This window comes from Hypomesus nipponensis, chromosome 17 (assembly GCF_054491055.1).
Source record: "Hypomesus nipponensis isolate SF chromosome 17, ASM5449105v1, whole genome shotgun sequence".
Lineage (NCBI taxonomy): Eukaryota > Metazoa > Chordata > Actinopteri > Osmeriformes > Osmeridae > Hypomesus > Hypomesus nipponensis.
The window spans coordinates 11,101,047-11,121,786 of NC_140377.1; the positions used below are offsets into that span (position 1 = coordinate 11,101,047).

At 45.1% G+C, this 20,740-nt stretch overlaps 4 protein-coding genes across 4 annotated transcripts; 2 read left to right on the top strand and 2 right to left on the bottom strand.

Moving 5' to 3' along the window:
• Positions 1–263: 263 nt before the first annotated feature.
• Positions 264–2,214, top strand: rps2 (ribosomal protein S2). The gene is made up of 7 exons (XM_084677212.1): positions 264–288; positions 589–726; positions 857–946; positions 1,026–1,133; positions 1,224–1,557; positions 1,902–1,993; positions 2,096–2,214. Exons 2-7 carry the CDS (start codon positions 592–594, stop codon positions 2,174–2,176), a joined length of 840 nt encoding a protein of 279 aa, XP_084533338.1. The 5' UTR covers positions 264–288; positions 589–591; the 3' UTR covers positions 2,177–2,214.
• Positions 2,215–2,781: 567 nt separating this feature from the next.
• ndufb10 (NADH:ubiquinone oxidoreductase subunit B10) lies at positions 2,782–4,403 on the bottom strand. Its single transcript, XM_084677839.1, has 4 exons — positions 4,177–4,403; positions 3,582–3,720; positions 3,115–3,254; positions 2,782–2,933 (listed from the first exon to the last, which is right to left on the bottom strand). The coding sequence occupies exons 1-4, from the start codon at positions 4,322–4,324 to the stop codon at positions 2,848–2,850; spliced, it is 513 nt and encodes a 170-aa protein (XP_084533965.1). The 5' UTR covers positions 4,325–4,403; the 3' UTR covers positions 2,782–2,847.
• A 712-nt stretch (positions 4,404–5,115) lies between these two features.
• Positions 5,116–10,135, top strand: LOC146253539 (large ribosomal subunit protein uL3-like). Its single transcript, XM_084677690.1, has 10 exons — positions 5,116–5,246; positions 6,410–6,602; positions 6,970–7,138; positions 7,535–7,670; positions 8,335–8,521; positions 8,790–8,950; positions 9,146–9,247; positions 9,391–9,486; positions 9,690–9,809; positions 10,021–10,135. The coding sequence occupies exons 1-10, from the start codon at positions 5,244–5,246 to the stop codon at positions 10,075–10,077; spliced, it is 1,224 nt and encodes a 407-aa protein (XP_084533816.1). The 5' UTR covers positions 5,116–5,243; the 3' UTR covers positions 10,078–10,135.
• Positions 10,136–10,301: 166 nt separating this feature from the next.
• On the bottom strand, positions 10,302–18,706 carry LOC146253540 (testis-expressed protein 2-like). Its single transcript, XM_084677689.1, has 11 exons — positions 17,443–18,706; positions 15,636–15,836; positions 14,913–15,201; positions 14,598–14,803; positions 13,575–13,733; positions 12,827–12,926; positions 12,230–12,362; positions 12,001–12,138; positions 11,558–11,764; positions 11,271–11,391; positions 10,302–11,123 (listed from the first exon to the last, which is right to left on the bottom strand). The coding sequence occupies exons 1-11, from the start codon at positions 18,664–18,666 to the stop codon at positions 10,980–10,982; spliced, it is 2,922 nt and encodes a 973-aa protein (XP_084533815.1). The 5' UTR covers positions 18,667–18,706; the 3' UTR covers positions 10,302–10,979.
• Positions 18,707–20,740: the final 2,034 nt, after the last annotated feature.

Sequence of the window (20,740 nt, forward strand, 5' to 3'; positions counted from 1 at the left end):
ATAAACCACAGCACTGAATATAGAGGCGTTAAAATTGTGTTTCTCTGCAGCAAATCATGGAAATCTGACTTCCAGAAAACAAATGCACTATAAAAATTATATCTTTGAACTTGAAAAAAATAATATATTTTATTGAATATAATACTTTAATATAATACTTTGCTGTTAACACGAGACTGAAAACCACAGGCCGTTTAGAAAAAGGGCCACGAAAAACATCGCGAGGTTTGAATCTTTATAAATTGCAGCGGAACCACGTCAGGGCCTTCTTCCTGTTAAACAGATCACGTAAGTAACACAGATATCGCGGCTGTCTAGACAATCATAAAATATCGAGTGCATCTTATAGTGTTTTGTAATCATCTTGTTTGCGCTAACATCAGCAATTGCCCCCAAACGTAATTTTAATTAAATGTATTACTAAGCGACTTAGATTTGATAAAATGTCGGCATTGCTGCATGCTAACCCGGCGTAAGACGCTGGAAGCAAACATGGCGGCAAAGCTCGTGTGGAATTGTTTATAACAAGGTAATTAGCTCTACCCCACAGCAGTCGTTAAGTCTTATGTTTTACGCTTCTCATAACAGCAAATGGCGGACGACGCCGGTGCTAGAGGTGGATTCCGTGGAGGTTTCGGCAGTGGAGGCCGTGGACGCGGCCGTGGACGCGGCAGAGGCCGTGGCAGGGGCCGTGGAGCCAGGGGTGGCAAATCCGAGGACAAGGAGGTGCGCTTAGCCCGTTCTCACGATTTGAGCTATAGAAAGCTTTAAACAGTCAAGTTATTATTGTGATTCTAACTAAAATGGTCCTATACCTCATCAAGGTAGCTAACAAGTTTAATTGTTTTATTTTTAGTGGGTGCCAGTGACCAAGCTTGGCCGCCTGGTCAAGGACATGAAGATCAAGTCTCTAGAGGAGATCTACCTGTACTCTCTGCCCATCAAGGTAACTTAAAGGTAGATTTTGACTTAAAATGAATGTCAAATGGTTTTGTTGTGCTCATGTGTTGATTCTTGTTCATCAGGAGTCTGAGATCATTGACTTCTTCCTGGGGTCCTCTCTGAAGGATGAGGTGCTTAAGATTATGCCTGTCCAGAAGCAGACTAGGGCTGGTCAGCGCACCAGGTTTAAGGTAACCTCCCCCCTGAACAAATGAGCGATTTGTCGCTACCCATTTTTTTCAACATGCCATATAAACAATGGATTCCTTGCCAATCCACAGGCCTTCGTTGCCATCGGCGACTACAACGGCCATGTCGGTCTGGGAGTGAAGTGCTCCAAGGAGGTGGCCACGGCCATCCGTGGGGCCATCATCCTGGCCAAGCTCTCCATCGTCCCCGTGAGGAGAGGCTACTGGGGGAACAAGATCGGCAAGCCCCACACCGTGCCCTGCAAGGTGACTGGCCGCTGCGGCTCTGTCCTGGTGCGTCTCATCCCAGCTCCCCGCGGTACTGGTATCGTGTCTGCCCCTGTGCCCAAGAAGCTGCTCATGATGGCTGGCATTGACGATTGCTACACCTCCGCCAGGGGCTGCACAGCTACCCTCGGCAACTTCGGTAAGATCCTCCTGACTCTTGTCACTGTGATTTGAAATGGATGCTCGAGCCATCAAAAATTAGAATCATTTTAAATAAGCTTGTTTAATATGTTAGGCCATATTGTAAACCATTTGTGGAGTGAGTTCTGCTCTGGCCTCTCCTAGCTCTGCTCAGCTTCACCTGTATAGTGGTGGAGTTGTCGTTAACCGGAGAGATATTAACGAGTATGATGATGCACGGCAGAAAGACTCGCCAGTAGTCTCCTCTGTTCCCCTTTTATGTATTCAACATTCGACCCTGGTGCCCCATAGGGTTACCTTGTCTCTGCTCCTTTTATACTAACCTGTCTGTACACTTTACAGCCAAGGCCACCTTTGATGCCATCTCCAAGACCTACAGCTACCTGACCCCTGATCTCTGGAAGGAGACTGTCTTCACCAAGTCTCCCTACCAGGTCAGTACTAAGACTTGTCATTCCGTCATCAATTGCAGTGATGGTTTTGTAAAGTTTCATTACTTTGATAGAAATGCTCATGTTCCTCGTTTTGTCTTGCAGGAGTTCACTGACCACCTGGCCAAGACTCACACCAGGGTTTCAGTGCAGAGGACCCAGGCTCCTGTCCCTGCAGCCTCCTAGTGTTTTGTACAGTGGATTAAATAAAAGGTTGTGAAATACCAGTAGTTCAGTTGATTATTACTACATGAACTCCAACTCCATCAGTTATGTACACTTGTGAATTTTGAGTCCAGTCATAAAAAACAATTTCAATAATGTTCATGAGTGAATGTAGCCTGGCTGCCAGCCCAACTTCTCCCCGCCCACAAAAAAATTGTTGTGAAGTTGGGTCTGGAGGGTCTCGTAGGGAACAACTACATAAAACCAGGATCTGTGCGGACCAATGAAATTGCCAGGGAGGGCTTAATACGATGGACAGATGATCAACGTCACGAAAGAGCCCTTGGGTTGAATTAGTTTTCAGCAAACATTACGTTGCTCTGGTTGTAGGTCTATCCAATTGAGCATAGAGGCATTTGTTTTACGAGTTCGGTTGAAACACGCCCTGAGTCACAGCCCAACGGAGAGTTAAGACTCATATTCGGACTAGAATTGAGTATGACAACGTCAGGCTAGAGTGGATGTGCATTGTGGATGCATCTGTGGAAGGCAGTGCAGTGCAGTCAAATGGGGGCTACAAATTGAAATGAACTCTGAAAATAAGCAAACCATGTAACACTGCAGAATTGAGGATCAGATCCCATAAACATTTATTTTACATCTAATACATGGAATATGGTAGAGTAGGGTTTCTAGGCCTTCTGTGCCTCTGCCACCATCCGTTCTTTCTGCTTCATCAAACATTTTCTTGCGCTGGCATAAGCTCCCAGATCCCCATCTACAATGAAAAGAGGGGTTAAGGTTTGGCAACAGAACAGCTACAGAAGTTGCTTGATATTCATTGGAAATGCATTCTAACTAGTTCACATCTTAATCATGAGGACTGTCATTGGTTTCACAAATCAATTTATCATCAACTAGTCATGCATATCAATGTAAGGACTGTTGGTGGTACGTACAGCGTGACTGGTAGGCCTTGGCCACCTGCTCGAACTGCTGGAGCTCCTTAACACAGTTCTGGTGGTAGCTGTTGCCCTCTCTCTGCTGGCAAGCCCTCAGACGCTCCTGAACAACCTTCACAATCTCCTGGTCCACCTTACTGATAAGAGGGCACAGTATCAACAAAGCACTTAGAGTTTATGTAAAGATCACAAATAAACCATGTCATTTGAAACTACAAGTTACTTTTCGAAACAGCAGAATTATATTTGTATTTCACAGGGACTTTGCCCAACACAACTGTTGGGCCAGTAACTTTTACACATCCATTATGCATTCAATTCATAAACGTCCGTTCTGCACTAACCACAACCGTTTAAAATAAACAAATGTCTCTTCAGCCTAAATAATATTCCAGGTATGTTGTTGCAGGACAAGTTAAGCATGCACACCCCTCCTGTAGGAAAGAAAATACTTAAAAACGTACTGGTCTCTTCTCCATTGCATTTCTGCCTCATAGTAGCACAGGTAGTCTCCCTCCTGGCACTCGGTCAGTTCAGGGACACGACGGAAATTCTGGTGGTAGTAGTAGTACTTGTGCTTGGACTGAATTGCTTCAGCAAAACCTAAACGGTGATCAAAGAGGTTAATGTTAAGACTATCTGATACTAGCTAGGCTAGATTAAGAAACAAGAGTATACATAGGTGTCTGAGTTGTGTTGATCTGAAATACATTCGGTGGAAGTAATTTGCAGTTTGCTGAAAATGAATGAAAAATGAACATGCAACAACAATAACAAACAAGCTATCTCCAATTAACTGCACTTGCTGATAGGCCCAGAACTCTAGCTAGAACCATAGTTAAGGCGAGCTAGCATAGCGCTAACAGATCTTGATGGGGCAGACGTAAACGGAGCCAAAATACTTTACCATACGGGCGATTGATTATTCGTCTGACTTGTTTTCTAAGTTTTTTTCTTCTTCCGGAATTAATAACACACTGATTCAAGCAAGACAGTCTGATACATGGCTTTAAATACTAGTCCTAGCGTTGTTAGCTGTAGTCTAGCTAGGTAGCTCACCTTTGACTGTGGTCACTGGCAGGTCCACGGAATAGTAGTACAGCTTTGACAATATCAGGGCTGGATTGGGAAGAGATGTCTGCTTTTCGGCAACTGGAGTTTTCCGGGGAGGCTCCGGATAAGCATCTTTATCGTAATCTTGAGGCATTGCGCTCTATTTCAGCAGTATAATAAATAGTCCCTTCTATTCGACCTCTTCTGCTCTTTTTTTAAGGTTGCGCATGCGCGTAGTAATCAACATGGAGAATAGAGGTCATGAACATTCATCCGAGAATTCAAAATATACACATTGATAGTCACATTTAATACCATTTGATGAGAGTTTATTTAATGCATATTTTAGATACACAATTTTCTTCCCAATGACATATTTATTAATGTTTATCTTTTTTTGAAAGCAGAGTTCGAAGGTAAAAGGTCAATCTGGGTGAAGGTTGTGTAATTCTTACTGTGTCCAGTAGATGTACGTAAAGGATTAAAACAATTTCACTGTCAAATCAGTAGAATAATTTGTCCAACAATTGCAAATTCATAAAACGATGCTAAACAATGAGTATTTAAATGTACACCTTCATCAACAGGGCTACATTATTAAATCTAAATGGATGGGATCTACAAATCTAGGGATTTTTTAACTTTTAATGGCTGGAGAATAGATCAGAACAAGGACTGCTCAATCGCATAAAGTTCAGATCTGATGATTTTTTGTTTTCCTTATGTCATTATACAACTTAAATTTAAAGTCTGTAGATGTAAATTATGTGGTGTAGTGTTACACGCTCTATCCCTCTTTATTTCTCCCCCTCCACACAGATGGCCTCACCACCTGACCAGCCTAGAATTATGGTGCCCCCCTCTCTCCCCTCCCTCCCACTCCCCTTTCTCCCCCTCCCCAGTCTTGGCATAGAGGCTTGGGATAGAGGCTTGTTTGAAAGCGAACACGACTCCTTAACTGGGCCAGTCACCAAATTAGAGCCCCCTAAACTGAGTATCATCTTAAGCATAACCCTTACATCAGCACTTGTTCCTGTCTCTTTCTGTCCCTCGCCTGGACGGCACACACAGACATGGTCAGTCCTCTTCTGCATGTGCCTTTCTTCTTCCCTTCAGGGACACCACTCTCTCCATTAGGCATAGTGAGAGGGTTCTAGTTGTGTTTGTGACTATAGGTCTTGATTTTCTAGTTAATTTGGTGTGTTTGGTGAGGATGCGAGGAGTGTGGGAGAGAGTTGTCTTGTCATGGCTGTTTTCGAGGAGACCACGTGCAGTGTAGTAGTGTAATGGCGTCTGCTTTTTTACTCATGGTGTCAGTCTCTGAGTTCTCATGTTTTCATTCAATCCTCAACCTTCTATTCTAGTTTCTAAGTTTGTCCAAGTAGTTGTTTGCAATGGGGTCGTCAGGAAAATGTTTATTTTTTGTTTGGCAAAGGACTCGTGTGCATGTATGACTAATACGTCATACAAACAAGTTAAAAAAAACCTTCAGACAAGTAGTTCCAATTGTGCTTCAAAAGTAAACCTTTTATTATTATTATTTTAACTTTTCATGAGGTTTATGGGACTTACAATTATAAATAATTACAGCCTGTCATAATTACATTAATTTACATTAATAATAATGTGATTAGCTTTCCATTCAAATTGTGTAATTTAAGTAATTTAATACATTCAGTTTTACAACTTTGTCTTTCAAGTGGTCGTGCTCCCTGTCTCTCATGTCTGCAAGTGAGATAGTGTTTGTGTGTGTACACACAGTAACAAAAACACACACAAACTGAAGACACACATCTAATTTTGCCACTTGTGCAGAGAAGCTGTTGGGCCAAAGAGGGGGGCACACAGACGTGGCCATTCATTCTCAGAATACAGCTCTCCTCCTCTGTCTCTTGCCTCTTCCTGACATCTGTTCTTGGTACTTTGCCAGGCGAACATGTGTGTAGGGTACTCAGAGGACATAAACGTATGAATAGTGGTTTTGTGAATGGGGTATATCTAATGCTCACTGGCAGGAAAAGGACCTGGGTCCAGATTTCACTTTGCTGTTGATATAAAAAATCAAGTTGGTGGCTGTTTAACTGACCTGATATTGAGCACAGGTTTTCATGTACATTATTTATGATGGTAAAAATAGAGGGTCTAACAGGACATATGTTCCCCATGCCAACATGGGACATATTTCACGGTGGTTGTGAGCATGTGTGAATATGTGTACAACTTCACCTTCCTACTCCAGTCTCATCGTAAATTCCACGCTCCGCGTCATGGGCACATGGGCTTCCTGCCCCACAAGCGCAGCAAGAAGCACAGAGGGAAGCCCCGCACCTGGCCCAAGGATGACCCCAACTTGCCCGTCCACCTCACCGCCTTCCTTGGGTACAAGGCTGGCATGACCCACATCCTCAGGGAGATGCATCGAACTGGGCTAAGTATGTACACCATGGGCAACAGTAGGGTTACTGGTGAGGTTATACATTGAAGGGATTCATTCCTGCATTCATAGTTTTTGGGAATAACCAGAGTGGATCTATCTTGTCTGAATGCACTCTTGTTAAGGGGTTTCAAGTTAGACTTTCAAGTTGTTTTCGAGTACCTCATCAAAGTTAGTGGGGGTATTTAAGGAACATGTGACTTTCAATACATGTCTGGGTTTCTACAGTCATCAATAAAATGGGGCTACACTCCAGGTATTGTCTTGGGATTCTGTCATCAACCATTGTCTCTTTGTCTTCTGGGAGTTTTGTCTCTTGGGAGTTTTGTCTCTTCTGAGTCTGTCTCTGCTTCACCCCCTCACAGAACAGTCCAAGAGAGAGGTGGTGGAGGCGGTCACCATCATTGAGACTCCGCCCATCATTGTAGTGGGCATTGTGGGTTACATCCAAACCATCCGTGGCCCGCGCGCCTTCAAAACCATCTTCGCTGAGCACATGAGCGACGAGTGCAAGCGCAGATACTACAAAAACTGGTGTGTGTGTGTGGGTATGTGTATCTGTACTGTGTATTCGCAGGGGCAAATCTAGGTTCCCACTTTTGGGGGTGGCTAAGCCCCTAGATAAAACCTATTATTTTTCCTGTGACTTAGCAAAACTAAGGGGGTCTGGGGCATGTTCCCCCAGAATAAATTTTTCAAAATATTTAAAATAGTGTCCTTTAGTGGGTTTTATGAAGAGAAATGAACACATTTCGATTTAAAATATGAAATAAATAAAATTAAAATAGATTTTCTTTTTTAAGGGGAAGGGGGGGGCTATTGAAACTTTTGGGGGGGCTTGACAGACACCCAAAATGGGCTAGATACGCACATGGTTGGTCGTTGATACTACTGTTTTTAGCACAACTTTACCTTCCCCAACTCTTCCAGGTACAAGAGCAAGAAGAAGGCTTTCACCAAGTACAGCAAGAAGTGGCAAGACGAGATGGGGAAGAAGCAGCTGGAGAAGGACTTTGCCGCGATGAAGAAATACTGCTCAGCCATCAGGGTCCTTGTGCACTCTCAGGTAAGCTCACTTAAACTCTATGGAGTCAGTCTAGAATGTTCTATATCTTGTGTTGAATGATTGACACACCACCATACCCCTGGGGGTTCACACACCTGCCAACTACCCTACCCTACCCCAACCCTAGCCTAGCCTCTTAGAAAGAGCATGGGCGGGGAGGAGTTATCCTTATGATTAGAAAGGAACCCTCCTCCTCCTACCATCCATTCTAAATCTTCTAGTCACCCTTCCCCCCCCCCCCCCCACTGCAAACAAATGCATGTGTCCACTTCACTTTCCACCCCTATGTGTCCAGGAGAAGTGCTCCAGTATGGAGTTTCAAATGACAGTTTAAAAATAATCCTTTAGGGCAGACACTGGCAGCACGTGGAAAATAGCCACAGGGGAACGGACATGTTGGCAATAAACACCACTGTGTGTGTGTGTGTTTGTGCATGTACTCTTGCGGGTATTTACATGTGTAGGAGTGTGGGATTTTTGAAGAAAAAGCATGTACAAAGGCATATCACAGCATGTTTATGGGGATCCATTAGAAAGAACCAGTGCACTGTTCCATGTGTATGTGGAAATAGTGCAGTAATTGAGCCCTGAATCCTGAATCCTGCTCCCTCCCCCTCCCCCACCCATTCCCACACACACACGCACACACAAACACGCAATCCAGGTGCGCCTGCTGCCCATCAAGCAGAAGAAGGCTCACGTCATGGAGGTGCAGCTGAACGGGGGCACCGTCTCAGACAAGGTGGACTGGGCGAGGGAGCGCCTGGAGCAGGCCGTCCCTGTCGCCTCCGTGTTCTACCAGGACGAGATGATCGACGTCATCGGGGTCACCAAAGGTCACGGCATGAAAGGTAGGAGGAGCCAACAGCTACCCTGCAGCTGTGATGGGCATAAGCAGCGAACGAGGAACGATATTACGATGTCGGTGGTCATATGTGTATATCCTTTTTAAGAACGTTTGACGGTTGTCTCTTTGAATGCGTGAAATTCATTTTGTGGAAGTGTGTGCCATGTGCAAACATCACACACACACACACACACATACACATACACACACACAACACACTCATAACCTTGTCCTAACCTTGGCCTTGGGTCCTCACCTGTGTTCTCTTGTAGGAGTGACCAGCCGCTGGCACACCAAGAAGCTGCAAAGGAAGACCCATAAAGGCCTGCGCAAGGTGGCGTGTATTGGAGCTTGGCACCCTGCCCGTGTAGCCTACACCATTGCCCGCGCCGGCCAGAAGGGCTACAACCATCGCACTGAGCTCAACAAGAAGGCCAGTCTTACAACATAGCACTGTAGATGGAAGACCAAGACGATTTATTGTGTTTTTATACAATCTTCTTTACATCATCTACTTGACAGAACAAAATCAATTAACAGATTTCTGAAGCTTTCGTAAAAATCATTACACATTATTAAGGGTTTTCACATAGTACAAGTTTACCTAAAGGCTGCCCTGCGTCTACAGATCTATCGCATTGGAAAAGGGTTCCACGTCCAGGATGGGAAAGTGATCCACAATAACGCCTCCACCAACTTTGACACCAGCCAGAAGAGTATCACCCCCTTGGTATAGAACATCTGTTCTGCTAAAAATGGGATTGGAGCAAATTGGGTTAATTAATTGGGATTATTCTCTATTGAGGCTAATATATATATTTTTTTTCTCTTATCGGTCTACCAACTCCTCTCTTCCCTACCTGTTGTCCGTAGGGAGGCTTCCCTCATTATGGAGAAGTGAAAAACGACTTCTTGATGATGAAGGGCTGTGTGGTGGGACCCCAGAAACGTGTCCTTACGCTGAGAAAGGTAGAGAACCACCATGTTCTATGTAGAGAGCTGGACATTTGTAAAAATTGGAAATTAAATGCACATACAATGGTTAGAATACCATACTTCTGTGACTTTAATCTATAATGGTAGGGTGATCACGTAATAAGACAAATACCAACCTGCTTGTTAACCATGCTAGGGTTCAACCAGGATAACTTGCTTGTGTGTCTGTCTCATAGTCAATGCTGGTACACACATCTCGCAAGTCTAAGGAGACCATTGAACTCAAGTTCATCGACACAACTTCCAAGTTTGGTCACGGTTGCTTCCAGACCGCCCAGGAAAAGAGGGCCTTCATGGTGAGTTTGGTGTGTGTGTTTCAGAATCTATTCATGTCCAAGGTAAGACACTGGTGAGAAGTGTGTATATGTGTGAGAGTCTGTGTGTTTATGTGCATGTGTACTGTTGTGAGGTGTCCAGTGGGGTCTGATTTTCAATCCTCTATATTGATAGAACATCCCTGTGCAAAATGTGTGTAGCTTTAACCCCTGACCTCTTTGTGATTTGCAGGGTCCCTTGAAGAAGGACCTGAAGAAGATACCAGAACCAGTGTCGGAGGAGTCCTAGATAGGTTGATTTCTACCACTGAAAACACATATAAAAACATTAAAACAGTCTTACAACAGCTAATGTGTGCCTCTCTTTGCTTTGTGAGTGAAATAAGAAATAGTCCAATATCTTTTATATGAATGTATTTCTGTATGAAAAGAATACATTTGCTTTTCCAGGTTTAGGTCATTTGCTCTATCTCTCTACACAACACACTGAATAAAAACACTTTAAACGGATACATTCTTTATTGTCTTAAGAATTAAGAGCAATTAAACTGTACAAAGGAATCCATGCAGACTGAAAGTCAATACTGGCAAGGTGAGGGGTGGCTGGGTAGGGGAACGGAGGTGGTGGGGGGTGGTAGGGGATAAGAAAAGAGAAGGGAAGGAAGTTCAAGATAATAAATGCAGAGGGGCAGTCGTCCTCCTGGGGACACCATTTCTTCTTGCATTCAAACATCTTTGAAAAATGTTGGTCTTATCATCAGCATGAACGTGCCATTAGACCAGAGCAGGAAGCCTCTTGTACCAGACAGAGTCCTGCTACTCAAATCCACTACCAGAGAGGAATCCCGTTATGAACTAGAATACACAGTCAGAAGTGAAGCATCCCAACTCCCAGTTCATTCAACTAGTGTCAGTTCCCTCTTCTGAAACAGTAAGGGGTGCTATAACAGAACATGGAAAGCGACGTCCATCATGCCTCTTGTTCTCAGAGTTGAGCCATGCTACTCTGGCCTGTGTCTGCATGCTTTGCTACACAGTACATACACACTTCCTCAACCCTGTAACACAGTCCCAACCAACTGTCCTGGCAACGTCGAGCCACATTTGCTGAAGAATCCACTATCAGTGAACCCATGCTGGACCCACGTTAGGGGAGGATATTGCAGTTCCATTCCCGGCCATTGTGTGATGCTACTCTGAAACAAACTCCTGGGACTCGTCTGAAGAATGGTGCGAAGAGTGGTAAGGGGAGTGTTGGGATGGCGGGGGGTTGTCCAGGCCGGAGGTCATTAGGGGGAGGTAGAGGTCGTCCATGTTGGGCATCACAAACACTTTCTGGAGGCGGCAGTGAGACAACAGTTATGGTTGAGAGAGGGCAGGACAGAACGAGGCTGGCAAAGAAGTGAGACTTAGCTTGGCCACCTCATTAATTTTGAGTTGTGTTTCTGTAATTGGATGTATTGGCAGTGTAGAGGGACCGACCTGGAATTCACACGTGAGCTTTCTCTCAATCCATTCTGTGACGTGTGTGAAGGTGACCTCCCTCTCTCCCAGCATGGGGCGCACGCGCAGGTCCAACCTGGGGGGCACGCGAAAACTGTACCTGGAAGAGACACAAACACATACAAACGAGAAAAACATAGCACACGTCTCAGTTTGACCCAGAGGACTGTATCTGCATCATTTGTACGTTGCTTTGGATACAAATTTATGGTAAATGAATACAATAACATTTCCAATGTCCTGTGTCGTGGGTGTGCTCCAAGTACCATATTCTGTCTGTAGGGGGCGGTGGTATGTTGACAGCCAAAGTTCCAGAAAGCTCCAGAACTTCTACAGTCAGCATCAGTGGCATGTTTGATACTTCTGCAATCTTTTTTTTTATGTATTCATTCTCCGTGGCCTTCTGGAAATACTTGGACTTGGCGATCTTGTCCATGAACCTCAGGATCTTTCTACTGGTGCTGCCTCCATGTCTGAGGGGCATCAGAGAGGAGACTACAGTGTTGCTCTTCTAGTGGCATATTCCAGTGTTTTTTGTCCTTTATTATGACAGTACCTTATAGGTGTTAATAAACGTTATTCAATTTGGAATGGTGTCCATTAAAGGTCTTAGTGAAGGTGTAGAAAGATTGGTCTTAATTGTTTATTTGTAAGTTTATTCCAAAAGCCTTAAATTCATGTCAGGGGTTCTTATTTGATCTTATGTTACCCATCAGCCAATGGTGGTGTGCCTTTTTCTCCCGGGGTTCCTTGAGGCTCCGAGGGAGGTAGATCCTCCTCGTCGGATGACCCAGCACTGGAGGACTCCTCATCGCTATCAGCCAACACACATAGCCTGGGTTTGGAACTAGAGCACACACACACACACACAAAGTGAGATCCAGAGAGACTCAGAGTACTGTGTGTGATCTGGAAGGAACAGGATGACTGCGTCTTACCCTACTTGGCGGGCCTCTGGGATTCTGTGGGCCTCTGCCCCGCTCTCCTTGCCCAGCTTACACAGGTTCATCTTAGTCTCAAGGGTCATCTGCAGGCAGCCTGCATACACCACCTCCAACTCCAGCCACAGTCCTGGCAGAGGAGAGAGAAAGAAAGAAACAGGCATGTGAAGCTGCTATTCAATACTTTAGCGTGTTATATCAACCTCAGGAAAAAAAAGTGTATTTTTCTTTGATATAACATCAATTTATATAATGATAACTAAAGGACGTAGCTATTGGGTTGTCGTTCCATGAGCCAGGGACCACTTCACATGGTAATGGAATGTACTGTAATGTTATTCTGTCTGGTTGAGTTAATTGTAAAAGGATGAGTAAGTCCTGTGGAGAAAAACTAAAGTGTGCCCTAGCCACAACCTGTGGGACTTATGTGTTTGGATAAGCAGGGTTTAACTCTGTATGTATGTATAGTAGTAGATTGATTTTGTGAGGACACACATACACTTGCGCTTCCTCCCACATGCACTCTCAAAGGTACATGAAAACATACTATAGATACATAAGAATGCATCCAGTCACACACACACCCTGCCTCACCTCGGTGGTCCAGCGATGGCTTGGAAGTGCTGAGTACCTGGGGCATGCAGATGCCCATGTCCAAGTCAGCCAAGGTCAACTCATTCATGAAGTATGGCAACTAAAGTGGGACAAACAGCATAGGGAGGACAATGCTCTGTTTATGATGTGTTCCAGAGTTTAAATTGAAGGTCATTGAAGTAACTCTTACAGTTGACATTTTGAGCTGGATATTAGTCGACTGTGTGGTTGGTACAACTGTTGTGACTGTGTGTGAGACAGGGTAAGAGGTGGAGGCAAGAACAAGGGGAAAATTGTACAGCAGGAAGGAACTGGCAAAACATTCCCTCCCTCTTTCCCTCCCTCCTCCCCTCCTCTTATCTCCTCTCTACCTCCCCATCTTTTTCTCCCTCCTTTTTCCCTCCCTCCCCCCCTTCCTCCACCCCCCTCTCCCGCCCTCTCTCATCTCTCTTCCCTACCTACTTTCTCTCCCTCCCCCCGTCCTCTCTCGGTTCCCTCATTCCTCTCTTCTACCTCTATCTACATGTGAGTGGATCAGCATTATGATGTTGACCTTGTGTTCAACAATATAACCGCCACTGAATTTATAAGCTTAAATTGTCATCTATGAGTCAAAAAGACTATTCAACCAATCGCTCACCAATCCATCCATCCAGTCATTCATCCATCCGTCCACAAATCCTTCCATCCATCCATCAATCCATCCATCTATCCATCTACGTTTCCTTTTCCTTTCCACAAGACTCACCCTGATCTTGCTGAGTTTTTTCTGGATCTTGTGGGCCACCTGGTCAGCCCAGTACTTTTCCCTGAGGAAGTCCCAAAAGATGCGACCCACCAGGGAGTTGACCCAGGCAGTCTGGCCCTCTGTAGAGCTGCCCCCAGCAGAAGCCTCCTCACTGGGGATCTGAGGAGGATAAGGAGGAGAGGGGAGACATGACAGATACTGAACAATCTGTGAATGGTCTACCCAGGTCCACAAAACTGTCTACAGTAAGCGGCATGGGGATGTGCAAATGAAAACAATGTTTTCCTAAGATTGCCTAAGATGTGAGTAATTAGTGTACCTACTCTCCTATTAACATCAGAGCATATTTAAAAGAACTTAAAGAAACAAACGTCTACATAATTCAAGGCATGAAACACATCTGATTCCATCAGCAGCTATACACCATGTAGCTGCCCTTGAGAACATAAGCTGAGAACACAGGCGGTCCAACCCAGTAGACATCAAAGACCAGATTAACAGTTAGGTAGTTGGTACACTTCCTGCCCTGACTGTTGCACTATAAATACCCTCGCCAGGTGATATTTGATATTTTCCACACCTTAAGATTTTGGCATTTGGTCCACTCAGCATGCTATGGATTGTTTGGCTGAGCAAGGCAGGCTGTAGCCTGTAGCTGTGATGATTTAGACAATTTACTCAATGTCGGTTTTGATGAGAAATGGTATGACAAGCACAGGTTAACTTGAGAAAAACACTGAGTTGCTGATTCACTGAAAAGTGCTGTGTCGGTGAAATCTGTAGAAATGTTGAGGTAATGCGTTGTAGGATATTTCTTGTTCCATCAGCTATCCACAGTCAAATCCTATAGAATTACTGAGGCTACATGACTCGTCAAAAACTGAGAAGTAAAATGATATCTAGATGTGAGTGTCTAACAATAATTTAGCATTTAATTTAGCATTTAACAATTATAATCCCAGACTCTTGAGGTAGACATAAAATCAAGCAAACTTCACAGATTCGTTTTTTCTGTGAACTTACTTTCTTGAGGACTGTGGGGCTACCGTGGTCGCTGTGGCAGGGGCTGCGGGTTGGACTGCTGCTCTCTGAGCCAACGAGACTTGTCATGTAGGAGCTGTAGTCTAACAGGACCCTCTCTTTAATGCCCCCTGCCAGATCCCGTAGGCCCGTTGGAGGGACCAGGTCCTCGGTACTCCCAGAGACAGAGCCTTTACTGCTCATAGCTTCTGGAGAGGGAAAAAAAGAGGAATTGAGAGAGATGAGAAGGGGATAGAGGAAAGGAGTGTGGCACAGATTTTATTGCAACACTGGATGTGTGTAAGATATTTTTCTTACCAGACTTGGAGCCCTCTCTACTCTGGCAACTTTTGAATTCAGGCCTGGAGGCAGATAGAAAGTGCTGGAACCACTCCTCTTTCTCTCTTCCTGTACGGCCAAACAGGTAAAGGATGACGGGCAAGTCAGAGAGTGTGTCTGGGAACATCTGTTTGTCCGTCCTCTCTTCCTCCTCCTGTCCCTCTATCAGGCTCTCTTCCTCCACCTCTCCATCTGCCAGTATGATGCATATGGGATACTTCTTGTTCCAAACTCTTTTTCGCGCAAGGACAGGGGGCAGTAGAGAGACCTGATAAAAAAAAGATGATTAAAAGAAATACATTTATTGACAGATTTGTTATTTCATTTAAACAAATTGTATAATTTTTTTCATTGTTTCTACTTCCCTTTCTACAGGTACCTCTCATCCTGGCTTTAAAGGATGACAGGGAAAGCTGCATTTTCAGTGTTATACGTGCTTTTAGCACATCTATTTTTATCGAAGTCAGGACACAATGTGAATAGTGAAGGTCCAGAGTTCAGGTGACTTTGTTTTTCTCTCATGCTCTCTCTTTTGTCTTTCTCTTTTTGGGGGGGGCATGTTCACCTGACCCTTGGCAGAAATGTTTGTGTGTGTGGATGGGAGGGATGGAAAACCTATGAGTGTGTAGGTGTGTACACACACAGTTTCTGAATGTATGTGATTTTCCGTGTGTGTCTGCATCAGTGTTTGCCTGCGCTGACCTTGCAGTCCGCCAGCTGGTAGGTGCGTGAGCGTACAAACACGGCCTCGTGGGAGTGCTCTTCGAAGGTTGCCTGCCGGGGTATGTTGGTGCGGGGGTACGCTAGGTGCAGCCGGCTGCCGTCCAGGGTGGCATACACCGAGTGGGTGAGTGATGGGTGGTAGGTCTCTGGGTCATAGGCATTCATCTCGTTCATCCAGCCCTTTGTAAACACACAGTACATCATCAGGCTAGAGTTATGATTTCAGGGTTTAAAGCAAACCAAACACGGATGTTTGTTGTCCGCAGCATTAGAAAACACAGGAACACGTCTCAGAAACCCAAACTGTGATGAAGCATCCCAGAATAATTTGAACGCTACTGAAGCGTGATAGGAAATCTTCTGTGCTCTCCGCGAGAGACAGCAGAATACATCTGCCTCATGTGACCTCAGGACACTGGCTCCAACTCTGCAGGATGTCAGATAGAGTAGGTATGTGTTTGTTTGTATGTTGCTCCACTGATGAGCTCACCTTGAGTTAACTCTCTCGCACTGTTGGCTGAGGGAGTCTTGGAGAGCTTTTGGGATCTGCTTAGCTAAGACTTTACTTGGACAGTGCCCTGGAGATTATCTGTAGATTCAATGAAGGAATTATTAGGAAACTGCATCTATGCTGATATGCCATCGCTGGTTATGGTCAAACTGAGGGTTACTTATAGGTCAGTCAACATTTGATAGTTTATTGAGCATCCATTCGGCAGCTCTCGACCATCTAAATAAATCACTCATTTTCAGAATGAGTCAAGTTCATTTTCTTTGTAAATGTATTTTGTTTAGTGAGCGGTTGTAAAGTAAATTCAAATGAATCATTTAACAATATCATACACATCACTTAACTGATTAGCGTGTCAATAAGTTTCAACTTAATGGTGCATGCAGCTTTATGCCAGCTCCCCTTTCCTCTCACGTTCACTGGTTCTTTATCCAGTGCATCACATGGAGCCAAATCAGCATTACTGTAGGTAAATAAGCCTGAAGCTATCAACATCAGATCTTTCCCCCTCTCTGTGATGTATTTTGGGAGATAGAACTCTGGGTTAGGGCTTATGTGGCCATGCTGTCGCATTCATCTGCCTCACTGGAATCATCCGTTCACCTACTAGGCCAGGGAGCAACACAAATATTATAGACTTGAACCCAAATGATTGAGCTCTTCGGATATGTGAGTCAAATGCTGATGCTGACCAAAGTGAATATCAGATATCATCGTGAGGAACCTCGTATTTTTTTCTTTTTCTACAAGATAGAGCTTGTATCTCAGCGAGTGAGAGATACAGAGAGAGGACAGAAAGAAAAAGTTAGACACACAGGATGAAGGAATCACTGAGAGGGATGGAAAAAAAGCAAAGGATAGAGAGAGAGTCTGTTTAAGCCCCTCAGTCTTAACAAATCAGCACCTGGCCTGATTCATTCTTGGCTAGACTGAAACAAAGGTTTCCTTCCAGCACACTGTAGCTGTTATGTAGCTCAGGACAAGACTTGTCCTTGACATTGCCTCTCACTCGCATTCATACACCAAGATAGATCAACATCCGTTAATAATTTGCTCCCTTGTATTGTTTGGGGGTTAAACTCAGCATTATGACAAAACATTATGAATTGTACAGTACCAGTCAAAAGTCAAAAAGTCCAAATGTGTCCAAACTTTAGACTGGTGCTGTTCGTGTGTGTGTTGAGTGTGCATCCTGATTGCAAACCTGTGTAATCTATCCTAGAATTTGTGCCTGAGCTAATGTGTTTGTATCTGTGTGCCCACTATCTTACTCACCTCCAGGACCTCAGTGTCCCTCTTTGCCCCAGATAGGGGGGTGGAGGGCAGGTTGTGATATTCACGAGCCCCTGCCTCTGCCTTGCTCCTGGGTGACCACGCTGACTGTCGAGGGGTCAGCACCAGCACTACCAGGAGCCCTAGCATAAAGCCACAGGCCAGCCCAAGAGACAGTCCTGTGATGTAGGACGGCAAGGGGAGCACAAAGAAGCCGTAAGCCAGCAGACCCACCAGGAAGAGCCAGCCACGGGGCACAGAAGCCCCAGGAACCCTGACCGGATGGGAACTCCCATGGACGTCGGCCTCCTCGGATCCCCCCTGAACCTCCACCACCTCAATCACATCCCCATATGTGCAGATCTCAAAGTGGCTGTCCCTGCTCGGTGTGCGTGTGTGTCCTCGGTGGGGGTTTTCTGGGGAAAGAGCCGCTGTTTTGGGTGTCCTCAGGGGCGTTTCACACACGCTCCTCACCTCCTTCTCTGTCTTCTTCCGGCACCTGGGACCTTGAGTGTGTAGACTGACGTCCTCACTGTTCAAGGGACTCCCACTTCCACTCCCACCTCCTGCACAGGCCAAGGGGCTAGGTGAGTCCCCTGCCCCAGCACACCTTCTCTGTTTGGGGCTCCCTGAGCTCTCCTCCCCCATGATTTTATTCAGCATGCTGAGGGGGTCCTGCATGGCCTCTGAGAATTTCCTACGTGTGTCCTCAAACTCAGCAATCAGGGAGCTGCCCCGGGGCTCTGTCGGTGAGAGGTCAGCCCAGGCATCATCCTTACTCGCTGCTCCAGAAGTGGCCTCCGGAAGCTTGGGCTGAGTTAGCTGTTTCCAGGGGTGCATATGGAGCTTGGAGTCTGACTTGGAGAGGTTGACCTCTGGCTCGCCATAGCGGGAGATCTCGGTCGAGAGGGACTTGACCAAGCTGAGGAGAGGTTTGGGTCTGATGGAGCCGGTCTCTTTGGACTCCAGTTCAGTTGACGAGGATTTCACCAAGCTAGTGCTAGAGAAGAGCCTGGCTGAGCATGTTGACAGGTCCGCCAGAGAGCCTGGGGAAGAGGGGGAAAGGGGAACATGGAAGGTCTTGGAGTGGCGCCGCTGGCCCAGGTCCAGACCCAACTCAAATCCCAGGCTTGGGTCCGGCCTAGACCCAGCATTGTCTTTGGAAAAGGCCACCATTGGGCCCTCGTCCTGTCGGTTAAGGCTAAAAATGAGTTCGCTCTCCTCCATCTTGTCACATTAAGTGCCTCCCTGTTCAGACTAAGAACACATATCCACCCACAGACGGCCACAGGTCATAGTCATTCGACAAGGTTTACAGCCTGAACACCTGAGGAAAAAGGCAGAGAAACACACAAATGTTCATATACATTCTCTTTCACCAATGAACAGACAATAGTATACTGATAGTGTAGCTGCTGATCTTCATTCAAACTGGAATTTTCACAGAATAGACCGATAACAGTGAGAAGCCTTCAGGATACAGACACTGCTGGGGCAGCTCTCCAGCTCTGCCCTGCAGGACTGTCCATCGTACCCTGCTGACAAACACACTCCGCCCACACAGCATCCAGTCATCGCCAGCCTGTCAACACAGTGGCTGTTTACAGCCAGTTACAGCCTAGGTCTGCTCCCCTCGGCTCTCCTTCTCCTATTTCTATTCTCCTTTCACCTTACATCACCAAACTTCCTCTCATTTCCCCCTATTTTTTCCCTTCCACAACCTCCCTCTTACCTGATTTCTTTTTCTGCTCACATCTTTCACTATCTCATCTACTCCCCCACAGCCACGTCTTTCCATCTTCCCAAACCAATACCATCCTCTCCCCAGCATTCTCGGTCTTTGCTGTGGAGACCAATGCTTGGTCTGGGTGAAAACAGGAATAGACCCGAGGTGGTAGACCGGAGCTGGGTGGGCCTTTCTCAACTCTGAAATAATCGGAGAAGTAGGCCAGTACTCAAGGTTTTAATCCTGTAGTCAATCCCAATCAGACACCCCTAATCTCAAATTAGCAGACAAGATTACAGGGTTAAAGAGGAGCTGATCATAGAGCTTCAGGTAACTGTATAAAAGAATGCTCTGGAACCTTCTGGGGCTTTAATAAATGCCTAGGAAATGTGCCATAAAATACTTGGAAAAAGTACATTGCATTTTTTCTATGAGAAAATTAATCATAATCCTGCTGGTCGTACATCTTTCATGTTGAGTGACAAAGTGTAAACAGTAGAATATAAAGTTCAGGTGACCTTGTGTCTTTCTCTTGTTCTGTGACTTTTTTTCTCTCTTCATCTACGACACAATGTTCTGGACATTCTGCTGGGCGTTTATCTTCTAAGTGGATAAATGAAAAGCTCTTTCTTTGTGGAGATTCTAAGAAAATGTTTGATAGAATTTTAAGACATACATATTCCCGTAAACTGTTTTTCAGTGGTGGTGTTGAACATTAGCAGAGGTTTTATGGTGCAGAACACTGTGTTTCTTCTGTAAGGAGACTGGACATCCAGCAGATAATATGAAATGAGAATCTTGAAATTAGAACTCAGTTGCATATAGGCACATACCCAAATACACACATGTTTTTTTGCTTGTACACACACATGAAGCAAACACAACAGACACACCCTTATATTTCCACATACAACATTTGGTTTTTATACAGTCTAATTAACTTGACTTGGCACTCGCACAAAACAGAAGAACAAATGGACTGAAAGAGGGCAAGTATCTCCAACGTCTAATTTCTCTTACTATCTATGTCTCCCTCTCACAAACACACACCAAATACGTTGCATACCCAAATCGCAGGTAGAACAAAAACATGGTATTGGCTGTGTTGAACAGTTAAAGGCCCCGTGATGAAGCCTCCTTCCTCCTAAAACCCTTCCATTAGACATAAGCACTGTGCAAATGACTTGTCCTTTGGGGAAGTGAGCCTTGCTGCGTCCGTCCAGAGTCTAGCAAATCATTGCCAATTCTGTAGCAAGCAACAGAAACAAGGTAGACGTCATCATGACTAGACACTACCTGACAACAAGTGGATTCCCTTTAATCTCCATATTCTCAAAAGGCTTTGACAGTGCATGTAGAGGCTTAAAACTGGGGCCACCCAGTTTTCATTGGGTTATACACATTCACACACAGACATATAGACACACACAAATTGGTTGCAAAATGCACACATTGACACACATGTAAACACACTGTCACAAGTAGTGACAGTTGATTGAATGACCTGTGGTGAGACAGTTCAGCCTCCCTCAACTGAAAAATTATTATCAGACAAAGCTGCGCTGGAGTCACATA

Coding starts and splice junctions, on each gene's coding strand:
- rps2 (XM_084677212.1), top strand. CDS start 592: ATGGCGGACGACGCCGGTGCTAGAGGTGGATTCCGTGGAGGTTTCGGC. Junction 1,134..1,223: donor GTCAGCGCACCAGGTTTAAG/GTAACCTCCCCC, acceptor GCCAATCCACAG/GCCTTCGTTGCCATCGGCGA. Junction 1,994..2,095: donor TCACCAAGTCTCCCTACCAG/GTCAGTACTAAG, acceptor TTTGTCTTGCAG/GAGTTCACTGACCACCTGGC.
- ndufb10 (XM_084677839.1), bottom strand. CDS start 4,324: ATGCCTCAAGATTACGATAAAGATGCTTATCCGGAGCCTCCCCGGAAA. Junction 3,721..4,176: donor GCCAGTGACCACAGTCAAAG/GTGAGCTACCTA, acceptor ATCACCGTTTAG/GTTTTGCTGAAGCAATTCAG. Junction 2,934..3,114: donor CAAGGCCTACCAGTCACGCT/GTACGTACCACC, acceptor TTTTCATTGTAG/ATGGGGATCTGGGAGCTTAT.
- LOC146253539 (XM_084677690.1), top strand. Junction 9,487..9,689: donor GTGTCCTTACGCTGAGAAAG/GTAGAGAACCAC, acceptor TCTGTCTCATAG/TCAATGCTGGTACACACATC. Junction 9,810..10,020: donor AGGAAAAGAGGGCCTTCATG/GTGAGTTTGGTG, acceptor TGTGATTTGCAG/GGTCCCTTGAAGAAGGACCT.
- LOC146253540 (XM_084677689.1), bottom strand. CDS start 18,666: ATGGAGGAGAGCGAACTCATTTTTAGCCTTAACCGACAGGACGAGGGC. Junction 15,837..17,442: donor GGGACACTGAGGTCCTGGAG/GTGAGTAAGATA, acceptor GTGTTTACAAAG/GGCTGGATGAACGAGATGAA. Junction 12,363..12,826: donor GCCATCGCTGGACCACCGAG/GTGAGGCAGGGT, acceptor CTCCTCTGCCAG/GACTGTGGCTGGAGTTGGAG.